The sequence below is a fragment of the Culex pipiens genome, chromosome 3 (genome assembly GCF_016801865.2).
Source record: "Culex pipiens pallens isolate TS chromosome 3, TS_CPP_V2, whole genome shotgun sequence".
NCBI classification, from domain to species: domain Eukaryota; kingdom Metazoa; phylum Arthropoda; class Insecta; order Diptera; family Culicidae; genus Culex; species Culex pipiens.
In genome coordinates, this window is record NC_068939.1 from 18,318,232 (window position 1) to 18,334,487 (window position 16,256).

Here is a 16,256-nt window from a genome sequence, read left to right on the forward strand (position 1 = left end):
TTTTATGAAATAATTTTAGGAAAAAAAGAAACTTCAAAAATTAATATAAACAAATTTTTTTTTTTCAAAATTGCCCATTTCACCCCTAATTTCCCTTCCATCCTCTTGAAAACGCTCGCCCGGTATTTGCGGAATGCTCATATCGAAATCGCTCTTTTTCGGATGGCTTGTTGCATGAGTATTGCGCACGTTCAAGGAAAATGCTTCGCGAACTTTTGTTATCCAATTCAAAAACATCCGAAACACTCGCCATCCTGGCAAAGGACCAAACCTATCGGCATGTCTCAGGAATTTATCGAAATCGCACGCACAGATTTTCATCCTCCTATATTGAGTTCGCGGGAAATCCAATAGATCTTCCCGGATTTCTGCTCGAAAAGATAACAAGATTTGTTTTCTGAGTAAAAAACGTGCGTAGCTTTTCCAACTAACAAACGCCAGACTTCTGGGAAAACTTCATTAGAGAGCTTTTCCGAAATTTATTCCTAGAGCTGGAAATTGACAAAGTCGAATCTCCCCTCGTCTAGACGGTCCAAATTTCTTCGAACTTTTCAAGCGAGCAAAGACTTTCCGGCGACTGCGTCGCCATTTCCGTGGGAAATGCAACCGCGATTTTATCGAATTTAAAACTCGAAAGAAAACGGAAGCTGTTTTGATTTATACCGCCCCTCGTTCGCGGGCAAAGTAAACGATTTTTGAGAGCTTTGTGTTTGTGCCAAGAGTTTGCCCGGAGACATCTTCGCACAGCTTAAGTGATGTCACTAATTGGCAAAACTATTTGGTCGCGAGAAAACGGCAGTGCCGATGCGGTGAAGATTAGCCGTTTTAAGAGGCGAAAAGAGGAGGAGGGCGAGTTTTCCTCGTCTCAAGAGGGGGGTTTGGATTTGAATGGCAACGACCGATTGACAAATGGTGGCGGATTTGGTTAAAGCGACGAGGCAGAAGAGAAAAAAAAACTTCGATTGAATAATCCACCGGTTGACTAGAGTTGTGTAAGTTGGTTTCGATGGTCGTAAAGTTGGTAGCTTAAACTTTAAGTGTCATTTAGTTAATGAATGTGGATAGCTGTTGTAAAAAATGATTTTTTAAACTCTCTGTATACCTTTATAAATCATTTGTTTTTCTCGTTATATTCGGCGAATATTTGTTGCTCCAAAAACGTGACTCTTCTAGAAGTTGAGATTGCTTAAAATTTAAATATTTTATCTTGCTAACCAACACAGTAAAAAGAAATGATGACAGATTTTGTGTCATAAATTTGTTTGGAAAGCTAATTAGTACTAATTTTTCAATAATGTTTTATCAAGAAAAAGTATAAGGCTAGTACAAAATTTTATTCAAAGTTCAGCTGGTCCGAAAAATCAGGGGGCAAAAAAAAGTTTTCAAAAAACTTCAAAATTCCAATGGAAATTTAAGTACAATCAGTTGACACCAATTTAAAATGTATTCCCTTGCGTTAAGAATCTTTTTTAGCATGTTTGGGTTGATTTAAAAATCTTTTGAATTTTTGAAAATAATCGATGTTTAGTATCGCAAAAAGTTTTTTTTCGCAATTTTTTTGGTTTTCGTGAAATTTTCCATTTTTTTAAAACTAATTATTGCAAAACAACTGAACTATTGTGAAATGCATTTTGAAACACTTTTTGCATTCAAATTTTGAGACTATTGCTTGTTATTTCATTTTTTATATTTTTGTATTTTTCTGTTCCCCCTTGTCCCCGGCCATATTTAAAAATATTGGCATCGGCCTTATAAAAATTTGTATTTTTATAAGTTTTGAGGAGCCAAAAAACAAAAACAGACAATTATTAGCCTCATTTTAGCGGCTTTATTTTTAGAACGGGAAAGCTTAATTTTCGAATACTTCACTTCTAACAATGTTGCATGTCAACATGATTCCTTCAAATTAAGCTGGAGGATGAATTATTTTGCCCCTTTCTTTGTATTTGAGCATCAATTTAGTTTCATTTCACCCCTTCTAAGGGGTGTGATGGGATCAATTATCAAACGATTGACATTTAGGGCAGGTTTCATCAAACTTCACCAAATGATGGGAACATTTGGTAAACTATTTAAAAACATTTGATATTTTTAAATTGTTTTCTTGTTAATTAGAAATTTTGAGAGGCGTGAGTCGTTTTTTGACCCAAAGTCACTCCCTCTGGCGGTTTTAATAAATTTAAAAAAAAATGTTTCCTGAAGTTACCGTCTTTTTCCGATCGCAAAATTCAAAATTTGTGACAAGAATAAAACATCATGCTATGTAATCCCAATAATTTACAATAGATTGAATATATTTAAAAAAAAAATTAAGATATGTATTTTGGACAAGATTTTGGATGGTCCATTAAACATGATATGATAATACATATTTGAAAATTTGTATTCTGGAAGTGAGTTTGTGATCGTTTTTAGCAGAAGGGATGATAATTACACAATTTCAGAATAGTTTTTGGGCTGTTGCAAATATTTGTTTTGTTTTCATTTTGCTATAATATTGCCTCGGAAAATCTGGGGGCAAATTTTTATTTTTTTGGCTTTTTTATTTCAATAGAAATAGATGTGCAATCAACAAAAACACAATTTTCTGTTAATATTTTTTTATGAAGTGTGGAATTTCCAAAAACCATTTTTGATGTCTGGAAACCTCGCTGTCAAAAATATTGAAAAAATCAGAAAATTTCGAAAAAGTTACGTATAGTAAAAAAAAATACGTATTTGGGAAATTAAACTTTATTTCATAAAAAGTGTAACCGTGTACTATTTTTTCTATAAATTCCTTATCAAGATCCTGAAAATCCCTTCTCAAGATACAGAATGTCATGCATTTATGTACACATTTTGCAAGACCAACCTAAAAAAATTATGGAGACTTGTGTGGAAAAACTAATGATGCAAAATGACATCCAAATAAAAAATAGTAGTTTATGCAACAAGTTGCAAAAAGAGGATTTTTTCAGCACGAGTCGTACATTTATCCAACGAGGTTCACCGAGTTGGATAAATACGACGAGTGTTGAAAAAATCAAGTTTTGCAACGAGTCCCATACAACATTTTTTGCAATTCCGAAAAACACCCATTGAGTGAAATTTTAAGTCAAATTTTCATGTATTTTTCCAATAAATCGTTTAAAAAATAAAAATGTTGAAAAGTTTTACTTTTCGAAACAAGTGCTGAAAAGTTCAACTTTTCAGCACACATTTCAGTGCTGAAAAGTAGAACTTTTCAGCATTTATTTTGAAAAGTGTTGCTATTCGATTCTGTTATTTTTGGTAGGAAAAAGTAGGCCGTTTCATTTCTTCAGAAGGACAGGAAAAGTTGACAGTTTCACAGCGGAATTGCAAAAAAAAGATTTAAAGAAAATTGCGAAATTGTAGCGAATTACTCTCCTTGGTAAAATTTATTGTTTCAACGTTGAAAAATATTTTCAAAATTACTAAATAAACTCATTCATTTGAAAAGGACTTAATACAGTTTTGAAATGGCTGTTTTGGTCATGGGAAAGCTCCCAAAATCGTCTTAGCCTAATAAATAAGTACAAGTAAAAGTTTTTAAAAGAGGAACAGAAGAATAAATTACATTTCTAAACGATTGCATTTAAAGCATGCATTAATGTATTTGAAAATGCGTAGAAATTATTGACCGATACATTGATCCTTTTAACAACATTTAAATAATGCTAAACCTTTTTTCCAATTCAAAAAAAAGTTATTTTATATGTATTTTCAAACCAATATCGAAAAAAAAATCCTTACGAAATTGCATGACATTGGAAGCACTCAACCATTTTCTACCATCTTGAAATTCGCCTAAAACCACCTTCGAGTTGTTGTTAAATTATGCACAACAAACAATTACGATGATTAAAGGAAAACTTTATCCCATTCGACGCCACCCAACCTTGAAAAAGTCCTCCAAACTAGGTTTTTCCTCCACTCTGTCGAGTTAAATGGAAAGGTGTTCTAAGGTAGTGAGTGTTGGTATCGAATTATTTTTCAACGAAGTCGATTTTTTTTTAATTTAAGAGTTTTTGTTTTCAAAGGTGTGTGTGACAAATTGACAAAATTTATTTTTTTGTATAAAAAAATAAAAATAAACAAAGATCTCGTTATCTCACCCTAAAACAAATTTGAGGAACATCGTACATTTCGGATGCTGCGGTTGTTGAGAATTTTTATCAAGGCCAACAAGCTTGCGGTGGGAAGTGCTGTGTGCAGTGTAGCATACTTTTATGGGGTTGCTCTTTGAAATCACTCTACTCTGTAACTTGAATCAAATTTAGCGACGAATGACGACAAAGTCGGTTCCATGGAAGTGCATCAATGTTTTTTTTTTGTTGTTTTTCCAACTGTGTGCTCCTCCTAAGTGAATTCCACCGGGATGACGAGGATGACCTAGATTTTGCCGAGCAAACTTTTCTTTATGCCACTCATCTGCAAGAAGGGATAACGAAAGCGCAACAATCTGCAGCACAGCAGTTTGCTGCAATGTAAAGCTTGTAATCTTGCTGCATTTTGCTGTGCAGAACTTTGAGCAAGGATTTTCCCTGGTGGCGCTGGTTGGGATAAAACTTTTGCAATTTATGTTATTGGAGTAGGGCAAATTGACTTTGTTTGAGTAATGAGGCGCTGCATTGCTCCAAGTTGTGCTCCTTTGAAATGGTTTAATTAGACTGTCCATTCATAACGATCATCATTCAAATTGAAATCTCTGTAAAGGACTACAACTGATCAATATCACGTGACCTGTTGCGTATTGTCACCGATTTCCCACGTTCTTGGCACCAGTTTCCAGCTCTGTCTGTCAGCAGTCTAGTTGAGAGCGCTCCCACACTCTGCGCCAGTTAGACCTTCTAAAATCGCCGCATTCAAATGGCGGCGTTTCGTGGCTTTATCTCGAACCCAATTAATTTGCGCGGCATTTTATTTGTATTTGCATTCACGCTGCGGCTGCAATTTAATTAAGTCGTATATTTTATATGGCTAACGGAGAGCAAATTGGAGCTCGGCGGTGAAATTGGTTTCTGCTGAGCCGATCAACGATGAATCGATTGGTTTGCGCCCGCGCGCGAGCCTCCGACATTTCCATAAATCATTAATCGCTCTGTGCCAAGTGCCAAGCCGGATGGAGTGCGAATCGGGCCAGAAACAGAGACACTCGGATCGGATATGGTAGATCTCGGGGCAGCTAACCAACTATCAATCCATTTGCGGATACTATTTGCATGTGGGTAACGTGACGTTAGGGTTACCTTTTTTAAATTGTAGGTTGAGATCATCATTTGAGTAACTTTTAGAAAACAAAATTCTCGTTTTAAACTGATGGTTTGCTCAACTCAGGCCTTAGAGAAACTGAAAAACGTAATTTGGTCTCCCTAGGTTACCATTGCAGCTAAAAACCGTCGGATACAAAGTGTGCCTGGCAAACTATTTGAACTGCTTGGCAGAAGAAAAACCACCAGCTCAACCAGGTTGAGCTGCGTGGGCAGCTAAACACGATCTGGAATTTACTATTTTTTCTCACTCTCTCTTGGCCAGAATTGTCGTTAATAAATCCGTCAAAGCCTTGCCAGTGGCTTTAATTTGACCGATTTTGCAACGTAACGCAACGAGATACGGGGGCAAGATCATTGCCAAGTGATGGCGAACCTAGAGTGACGATTGTGGCGAATGGATTTGCACAATATGGCGAGTAACTATAACTGACTAATGATGCGATTACGAGACACTTTTGAGATGGATTTGAATGGGTGGGAAATCAGGTTGTTTTGGCGCCTTGAGAGAGATTTGTTTGAAATTCATCGGTGGTGAATGTAACAGTCCATTAATTCTCTACGTTGACGTAATTTTATTTTATATATATTTATTAATTTCGATGAAACTTTGTCCGAACTGTCGGTATCTATCTCTTGAGAAGGGATTTTCTGATCGATTTTATGACTTCGGCAAAGTTGTAAGTCTTTTGAAATGCAAAATCAAATTTAAATCGTTTACATTAAATTGCGCTGTTTCAAATTTTAAGCTATTTTTAATGTTAAATTTTCGGGAATTATTATAAATTGCAATTTGAAGCATAAGAATTCCAGCAAAAAATGTTTTCGAGGAGCTGAGAATTTTCTGCAATGCAAAACTACTTAAAATTTAAATTGTGGTGAATAAGTTTTTTCAGTGTCACCAAATTAACCCTCATATTTTAACCGATGATATCTTGGAACCAAATAGTTTCCAAATTCCAAGTTTTCAATGATAAAAATTAAACTTCATTGAAATTTTCTGCTCTTTTAATAAAAAAATATCTCAAAAATCATTTTCGATTGCAAATTTGATTGTGCATCTCAAAATATATGTTATGTTAGAGTGATTCGTTTTGCAAAAGTTTCCCGGATCGTTCGTTCTGCATGCAAAAATAGGCCGATGGCCAAAATTTGAGCCAAATCTATCCAAGAGAACCCATTGGCCTAGGAGTTTTTTAGTTTTTGACCATATATGATTTGGTAATGTATTCTTAAAATGTTTTTTTTTAATTTTTCGATGAACAAAAAAATATAAACTCAAGCTTTTATTTTTTTTAAACATCACATTTTTAATGGAAGTTTACGAAATTTTTGTTGGACTTTCGGAAAGAACAACGTTTTCAAATTTTAGTAATTATTTTTTTAAACATTTTATCTGTATTTTTGTCGCTATTATTATTTGGTTTTCCAAAAAATCTTTTGAATTTTTTAAAAATTTCGGTGCACGGTACCGCAAAAAGTTTTTTTCGCTAGATTTTTCGATTTCGTCAAATCTAACATTTTTTTTAACTAATGATTGCAAATAACAGAACTAACATAATAGTAGTTTATGCAACAAGTGTCAAAAAGAGGATTTTTTCAGCAAGAGTCGTACATTTATCCAACGAGGTTAACCGAGTTGGATAAATATGACGACATTTTTTGCAATTCTGAAAAACACCCATTGAGTGAAATTTTTAGTCAAATTTTCATGTATTTTGTCAAAAAATCGTTTAAATCAAAAAAAAAGTTGAAAAGTGTTACTTTTTGAAACAAGTTCTGAAAAGTTCAACTTTTCAGCACCCATTTCAGTGCTGAGCATTTATTTTGAAAAGTGTATTTATTTTGAAAAGTGTTGCTTATCGATTCTGTTATTTTTGGTACAGAAAAGTAGTTTCACGACGAAATTGATGCATTTCAAAACCCTTTTTTCAGTCAAATGTTGAAAATATGGCTTGTTATTCCAATTTTTATATTTGTTTGGCCCTCCCCTCGACCCCGTCCAAAATCGATGGTCAAAAACTTCGAAAAATATTTGCAATGGCCTGAAGACAAATTTTTTTTTATTATTAATTAAATAGTAAATAAATATTACTGCATTAATTTTGCTTTAAAAGATACGTTTTTCAAATTACAATCAAAATGTCTCTCCAGAAATTGAAAACATTCACAAAGTTACAAATTAAACCACCATTTAATAAAGTATTCAAGAGTTCTTTTGTCGAATTTTTAGATCGAAGCCCACCAAGCGGCGGAGCTTGGTTAAAGAGGCTTAAACAACATTCTCGAAGAAAAGCACCCCTTTTCTGAATTTTTCATAATTTTTTCCTGTTTTTTTTATTTAAGGCTGAAATCGTTACTGATCAGGTATTTTTTTATGTAATCCAAAATCAAAATTGTTTTATAATATTTCCAGTTAAATTTTAAAAACATAAGTGGCAACAATAAATTTCCCAATAACAGTAATTCAAAAGTTTTATCTATGAGACAGTGTTGAAAATCAGGCAACCAAAATATCATAGAAAATCAGTTTTTTAGCTATTATTTCAACATTTTATTAGTTCGCCGCTAAATTTGCTTCAAATTAATCCTGTTCAAAATCGCATAAAAAAACTGTAATATCAAAAGATTTCATTTTTATCTTTTATTGAGTTTTTAGTTCCACTTGCCAAATTCACAAACCAAAACTCCAGCTGGTGATGATTTCATTGTCAGAGTGCGCCCGCTCTCGCTCGCTGGCCCAAACAACAAATTCTAAATTTACTAATGAACGTGTATATAAAAAGCGAAATTACATCATTCTTCTGCCTTGCCTTGTCTCTATCTGCAGCTTGTGGCTACAAGCAATCAACTCTGACTGTCTGATTCAGGTGCTTCTCTCGAAGAAAAACCAAACCATAAACACCTCCATCATCTGCCGATCAAATTTTGTGCAGTTTATGGGGAGGATCAATATTTGAGGGGTAGTTCGTAAATCACGATGGTTTTTTTTTGTTCGTAAATAATTTTTCATTCAAAAAGAAAATCTCTTCCAGAGGGTTTTGCAAACTGAAACGATAATAACAACATAATTTATGAATGACCCCCCGTTTACAGTAATCGCAAACAGTTTTTGTTTATTACCCGGCACTCACTCATCAATGCCGCAACTCGTTACAATTTCGATACACAGCTCGCTGATTTTGACACACACACGTGGCACACAATTTAGGAAGGTCCGCCGCCGTTGGCTCCCATGTCGATCAGCAGCCGCTCGATGGCCAGCAGATTCAGCTTGTCCCCCTCGTTGCGCTCCAGCCGGCTGGTCTTGTACTGACTGAAAAGGTCGTGGATTTGGCGCAGGCCTTCGCGTAGATCCAGGATTGAGGCCTTTTTGGGGTTGGGAGCTCGTTTGATCGGGGTTGAGGTGTGCAGGGGGGTGGACGATTCCAGCGGGGGTGTTCGGGTGCCGATTGAGGTTTCCGACCGAGGAGGTGGCGTTGAGTAGGATATTGGGTCGTCTGGCGTTGCGTTGAGCGTTCTTTCCAGAGGTGGCATCGGCGTTGAAGCGGCCGCAGGCGGGATCGTTCTTGAAGGAAGTGCCGTAATGTCTCGACGGTGACCAACGGGTAGTCGTCCCAGGGTGAACGATTCCTCAACCAGATCGTCCTGAAGCCCTTCGGGGCGGGGGAGTTCCGTAATCGGGCGTCTTTCGGGGATTCCTCCGGCGCACATGGAAATGACGATCTCTCCCAGAAATTGCTTCAAAAGGCGGACATTCTCCGAAGCCAAATCGCGTTCCGCGACCTGGTGAGCTTCGATCATTTTGAGGGCCCACAGAATCTGGTCCGGTTGCAGCTTTTGGACGTCCCGGCGGCCATTTTTGAAGCAGTTGAAGACGGTTGCCAGGGTGTGGTCCACAAGTTGATAGTACTCCGGAAGCTGGATCGAACCCAACTCGTTGTAATCCTTTGCGATGTCCTGCGGCAGCAGTGGACAGTTGAACTGGTACGCAGTCAGGTCCCACTGTGACGTGTCCGATGGAGCTGGTTCCAGCGAGAGCCGTGACGTTGTTGGGGTTGCCGTTGTGACTCGTACCTCGGGAGCTGCTGCTCCGGTTGAAGCGGGTGATTCCCGGACGGACAGTTGACTCTTGGGCACCGATGACGCCGAAACGTTACGGGATGTTTGGTCTGGGGTACGGACCCCTTGACTTGCAGATATGTTCTGAGTCGCATTCCGGATTGATGTCTCCTGGGTTGATCCGTCTAAAACTGAAGAGTCCTCAGCAGTTTTACTCCGGATTGAGGAGTCCAATTGGGAGATGTTCCTGCTCGATGTGTCTTGAACTGGAGTACTTCGACCAGTCTTGTCCTGGATTGAGCTATCCAACTTTGAGCCATTCCGACTAGAAGTATCTTGAACTGGTGTTTCTGAACCAGTTTTGTTTTGGATTGAAGCTTCCAGATTCGAGGTATTCCGACTCAAAGTATCGTGAATAGAAGTACCCGTTTTGTCCTGAACTGAAGCTTCAAAATTCGACGCGTTCCGGCTGGAAAGTTCCAACGCTGGACTTCCCGTGCCAGTTTTATTCTGCGACGAAGTGTCCAGATTCGACGCGTTCCGACTTGTGGTCATGTCCCGAAGCGCGGATAGGATTGAGGACTTTCGACTGGAGGGTTTTTGCGTCGGAGATTCCTGGCCGCTTTTGTTCTGGCTTGCGGTGTCTGTCGTGGCCGAAGGATCTGGAGCGGACGCGTCGTGCGTTGACGCATCATGTACCGGAGTAGTATCCTGACCGGGGTTATCTGGGGTGGGTTGGTCCTCGGTGGTATCCATGTTTATAATTTTGCCAACAGGCAATCATCAAATTTGGCAACTGTCAAATAAGATTGTTTCATCGTGTATTTCATACAGTTGGCTTTGATTAGTAAAAATTTTCAAGTTTCCGAAATAACAGTCATTTAAATTCTTTCTGGTAGCATTTCAAGCTATTTCACAACAAATTAAATAACCAAACTATTCTTTCTATCCCCTTCCAGACAACAAACCATTCGTCAACCCCGCCATCCTAGAGTTGGAGAAGAAGCTTTCATCCGCCACTGCCAACATAAGCTGCCAAACGCAACATAACTCTAGTTATCAGCAAGCACCTCCTCCTCAACAACAGCAGCACCATATCTATCAGCAATCGCTGCCGCAACAACAACCTAGTCTCGATCAGCAGCAGATCTACCAGCAGCAGCAACGCCAACGGCAACAGGAATACATCAACAGCACTTACTACCCAAGCATTCCCGCCCAGCAGCACCAATCGCAACCGTCGAGTTCGAGTCTCGCCAGCATCCTCCAGGCGATTCGCGCCGAACAGCAACAGTCCGATCCGCAATTTACGCGTTCCACAAGCCTCGATCGAGCAGCTGCAGAGCAGGCGCCTCCTAAATTCAGCGGAGCCAACTTCCGCCGAATCCAGCGCCACCCACCGGTGTCCTACCCGCGCAAGCCCCTAGTCACTCAACGATCCCTCGGATCACCTCCCTCCCCGAGCATCAACTCGTCCTACTCGCCGTCCCAACCTCCCCTCCACGCGCCGCCCCCCTCCACCCCGTCAGCGTTCGCGGCCACTTCCGCGGCCCACCAGCAGCAGCGGTCACGACCGCCCCACAAATCGTCCCTCAAGCGGAATGACGCCTTCCTAAAGACCCGCTCCAAGACCATTTCGGACTTTTTCGGCCCCGAATCGACGCCCATCTCGCGCCTGCTCAACATAATATGCCAGGAGAAGGAAGCGGAAAGGGCGCAGGCAATGAGCAGCAGTAGCGGAAGTACCGGCGGAAGCAACCCGAAACCTGCTTCCGGTGGCAGCCGAGATGGCAGCCGAACGGCGTCGTCGGCTAGGGCGTCAACGTCCCGCAAGGAGAATGTGGTGCCGCTGCGGGCCGGATCATCCTCGGCCTCGTCGGCCACCTCCGGCAGTGGAGGGCAGGCAGCGGGAGCGGCCGAGCTGTTTGCCGCCAAGGACATAGATAGGATAGCGAAATATAAGGCCGACCGGCGGAAGGCCATCTATTTAAGGAACACTGTCCAAGAAAACGAAAATGAAAGACTGGAAATTAAGAAAAGGTGAGTGATTGTTTTGTGGTGAAAATTGAATGTAGAATTTTATTTACATTTGCGAGATATTTATATTCTCTTAACTAATTGCAAATTGTATTTAATTTTTTTGTCCTTTTCAAAATGTGGCGATAAAAAATTGTGGACAATTTTTTTTTTTTCATTGAAAAAACATGTAAAATCAGCCTGTAAATGTATTTTTTCAAGATGCATTGTTCAATACTTATTGATATATATTTTTAATAAAATTAAAGACTTTTCATTTATTTGAAAAAAAATTTAAAAGCATAGGAAAAAATCCTTCATTCGTTTGGTACGGTATGTCCACACATCCTCCCTTCCCTGTTGAAAATGTGAAATGTGGTCCATTCACAGAACTGGTATCTGCGATTAATGCAACGCAGTAGGCTAGGCCGCTCTAATTTTTTCAATACATTTTCGGGGTTGCTCAAATGTACTGTAAAACTGGTCGTAAACGTATTTTTTGCTTAAAAAATGACTCGGATTGCGCAAAGTGAGGACTCCAAAAGGAACCTGGAAATGGCAGTGATCATTAAATTTGCATAACAAAATACAATCATATGTTACACCCTAATACAAAATGTTAAATTTTTGTTTGAAGAAAAATAAACGCAGGAGAGGTGTATGATTTCGATCCCGAAGGTAGAGAAAATGATGGTTGTTTCTTATCTCTTTTTATATATTTTTTCCCAAATAAATGTGTTAACAATTGAAATTCAATATTAAATCAAAAATTTAATTGTTAAATTTTACAACTTTTATGAGTAATTTTCATAAATTAATATGTAAAGAAGTGAAATTCAACAGAAACTGATAAAATTTTCGCATGTTCCAAATGTAAAATTAAACTTTTTTTACAGAAAATCTGTAACCATTCCCAGATTTTGTATTAATATTAATATCATTAATTTACTGTGTATTTCATAAAGGATTTAGAGAATTTTTTGCCTTCCATTTTCTCTAAAATAAAAAAAAACTAAGTTTCAATTAAATTCGCTTGTGAAAATATTGAATTTGTTGTGTAAAACTTAGCAAAGGCAAACAAATAAACAAATATAAAAAATTAAATAACAAGTCATAATATTAACATTTTAATGAAATAAGAATTTTAAATGTATTTTACACCTGCCCAGTTGTATTCCATGATTAGTATTCAAAATATCTAACTATTGACTAACTTTTTTTTTTGAGCAAAACAAACTTTTTGCATTACTTTGCTACGGAATTTCACAAAAAAATCTGAATATTTTTGATCGATCACAGACATGCTTAATTTGATTTTAAATGCAGGAAAATTGATTTCAATTTGTTTTCAGTTGGTAAGACTTCTATTCAATTAAAATTTGGAAGTTTTTTGAAAAAAATATTTTTTGCCTCCTGATTTTTCACACCGATTTTGAAAAAGGACGACATACACTTTGAAAAATATTTGCAACGGCCTTTTTTCTAGTGTAAAGGCGATGCAAATATATTTAAAATGTCCCTTGACACACACAGGTAAAAAAAATGAAATATTACTTAAAATGGTAATAATTACTTCAGGAACTGGTGAATTTAACATTTTTACACATTTTTTAGGAGAAAATTCCTCAAAAAGAGGTAATATTCAACCAACCACATTTTCATGGATTTCATGGATGTCATAAAAATAAAAAAAAATTAAATTAAATTGAAAATTGATTCCCCTCAAGGGCTTTCCAGCATAGCATCAGACTGATCAAAACTCCGGAATTACTTGGATTTTTAGAAGGTTAGCAATTCTGGATTTTCTCAGTAATTCCGGAGGAGGTTCTAGTAATTGATGATAATTCTAGTAATTAATGGTAATTCTATGATTTTTTTTTTTTTGAGAGATCAAACAACATAAAATGCTTGCATTTTTAATTAATTTTCAAACAAAATGGTTTTAAATAATGATTTTATGTAATTCTTTTATCACAGTTAAAAAAAATCTAAATAAAGAAGTTGTTTTTAACCAGCTTATATGGAGCTACAACAGGCCATTAGGCTAATTGGAGATTACTTCCAAGTGTACCCAATTCCCAATAAAACCACTCTTCCTAATCAGCTCTCTTCCCTCTTTTCTCTGTTCTTTTTCCCACTTTTCAGATCATCATCTAGATCAACAGCCAATACTCCCACATCAAGTGCAATTCATAGCAAATCTCAGCCGTCATCGTCATCCTCGAAGCCAGCAGCCTCATCCGCGTCCACGTCATCCCTGTCGGCGGCAGCCGTGGCCGCCCGACCCTGGCTCGCCGCCTCATACACCGTGGCATCCCGTAGCGCACCGACGTCTACCTCCAACATCAGTGCGGCCACTTCCTCGGGCAAACATGGCACGGCACGACCCAAGACTGCAACGAGCTCCGGCGACGCAGGAGGTGGCGGTTCACTGCCACTGTCCCCGTCGCATCAACCGCCGTCGTCACGAAAACCGCGGGACCGCAGCCTGGCAGCAACGAGCCGGTCATCAGCCGACGAGAAACAGGTTGTTCCGACGCAACAGGTCAAACAACAACCCCAGCAGCCGATCCGTACGACCAGATCGTCCAGACTTCGTGCCGCTGCCCTGGGTAAGGCCACCGCTGCTTGCTTCGAAACCCTCGAACGTCCCATTCCTTGTCCCCTTGCATCAATCTCTTTCTCTTCCTCGACCGACCTCCGAGTCGAGAAGCCAATTTGGCCAGCTGTTTCTCATTGAGCATAAATCCTGCGCGCGTGCTTTTTCCACTCAGCCCCATTCACATTTATTTATTTTGCATTATTATTACCTCTTTGGTTTTCCTTCTTTTCCTTGTTTTATGTTCTTTTTTATCTCTCGCGGTGACGGATTCCATGCCAATGCACTACAAATTTACAACATCTCAAATTCAAATTTTATCAATGTTATATTTTTGTTTTGTAAATTATATTTAGTAAATTTATTTGAATTTACTGTGCAGCCCAGAAAATTTCAGTTGGATAAAACCCAATTATTTTTTTTTAGAATATCGAATTACCTTGAATATCTTTTGCTCTTTGGGAAGTTGCGTTTTTTAGACGTCGACGGTAACATTTCAAAAGGCATCATATACATTTTGACACTTTCTGGGTTATTGCATATTCTGAAAGTACTCCTAATAAGCTACCTCTCCACCAAAAATGAGCAAAAGTTACTTTAGTAAAGTCTGTTTAATCATGATTTTAAATAGAGAAACATAAACAAAATCTCTGCAATCAGCAGTTCCTGTTTATATAGCCCTGTCAACCTGTCAAATAAAAGACTACATGAACCTCATGACGAAAAAAAAGCAACATGAATAAAGCGCCATGTACATTCGGCGAAGAAAAACGAATCATAACAAAGCGCCCCCCTCAATGACAGCAGTGTGATATCGACATTGGTGATTTCAAAAGAAATTATGTTTGTTTTTCTCAAATAAAATTACGGAAATAATGTTTTATTGAATTTGGATGATCAAGTATCAATAAAAGCAACGTTTTTCATCGTTTGTTAACATTCGAACATCTTATTTTGCTTTTATATTAAAATGGGAATTGAAAATGGATGCTCAACATTTAAATGCGTTTTTCTCAAAAAGGATGGTCTGTACATGATGCTTTTTGAAGTGTTGGCATCGACTTCTTTAATACAGTGCATAAAGTACAATATCAATAATTATTGCTATTGAGATTATCTGAGTAATCTTCAAAAAAAGAATAAAAAAATGGAAATTATATGCAAATATCTTTAATTCTCTCAAAGATTTGACAAAGTTTAAAAAAATACTCCTTATTTGCAACATATTCAATTTTCTACACGTGCAATTATGTATAGAATATCATTATAAATACAAGTTATTTTAGAAGACCTAATATTTGTTTGAAAATACAGTCCAGACTCGATTATCCGAAGGCATTTAAACATTTAACTTCGGATAATCGAATCACGAAAAAATATATTTTTTGATGTCTTATTTTTGATTTTTGAGCTTTAGTATGACTCCTACACTACTCTAAAGTGATTAAGAATTTTTAAATCCAAGATGGCGGCCAAAATGGCGGTGATGAAATGTTGCATTTTTTTTATTTAATAGGCAATCAACCATCCAAATTTTACTAAAATGGGTTCGCAGAACTCGAATTTGATGTTAAAAGTAAGAAAATAAAAAAAACACGTTTTTTTGTGTTCGTGATTCGATTATTCGATGTCCCATACAATCCTTCGGATAATCGAACTTCAGATAATCGAAACTTCGGATAATCTAGTCTGGACTGTACTCAAAACTAAATAATTTACAAATTGGGTATTTAATGACATAAAATTTTGTATATTTTTATTTCATATTTATATTCGCTACACATACGCGGGATGATGTACAAGATTTATATAGTGTAGAATTCCTTTTTTTAGAAAACCATTTTTTAAATAACCGACCCAAAGTAATGTTTAGATATTCACTGCATCAGAATTTTTAGTATCAAATACTAAAGTTATTTCAAAATATTCTTTTTTAATACATACTCCATTTTTTATAATCTGCAACATGGGTATCGAACAAGGTATCAAACGACGTGAAATTTGGATAGATTCTCATTGCATCATAGTTTTTAACGTAAAATACTTAATTTTTCACGAAAAATGGTTTTCTCAGATTCAAATAGATTGGAATATAAATTTTTACTGCATTACATTTTCGTAAAATGTTGAAAGATTTCAAAAACAAAACCATATCTTGTAAAAAAAAAGTGATAAATTGAGAAATAGTTATAAAACAACGCCAAATTTAGTAGATTATTTATTGTGAAATAGCCTTTTTAACAAACATCCGTATACTCTATTGTAAATAAATCTTTTAAAACCCATAAAACAGTTCAGACTTAATA

General features: G+C 37.2%; 1 protein-coding gene across 12 annotated transcripts in view; it reads left to right on the forward strand.

Moving 5' to 3' along the window:
* Positions 1-16,256, forward strand: part of LOC120413442 (supervillin) — a 536,783-nt gene that overhangs the window by 298,555 nt on the left and 221,972 nt on the right. For all 12 annotated transcript variants that reach the window (XM_052709437.1, XM_052709426.1, XM_052709430.1 and 9 more), the window contains 2 exons: positions 10,295-11,375; positions 13,497-13,963. In XM_052709437.1, coding sequence (XP_052565397.1) covers positions 10,295-11,375; positions 13,497-13,963 — 1,548 coding nt within the window. The remainder of the gene's footprint in view (positions 1-10,294; positions 11,376-13,496; positions 13,964-16,256) is intronic.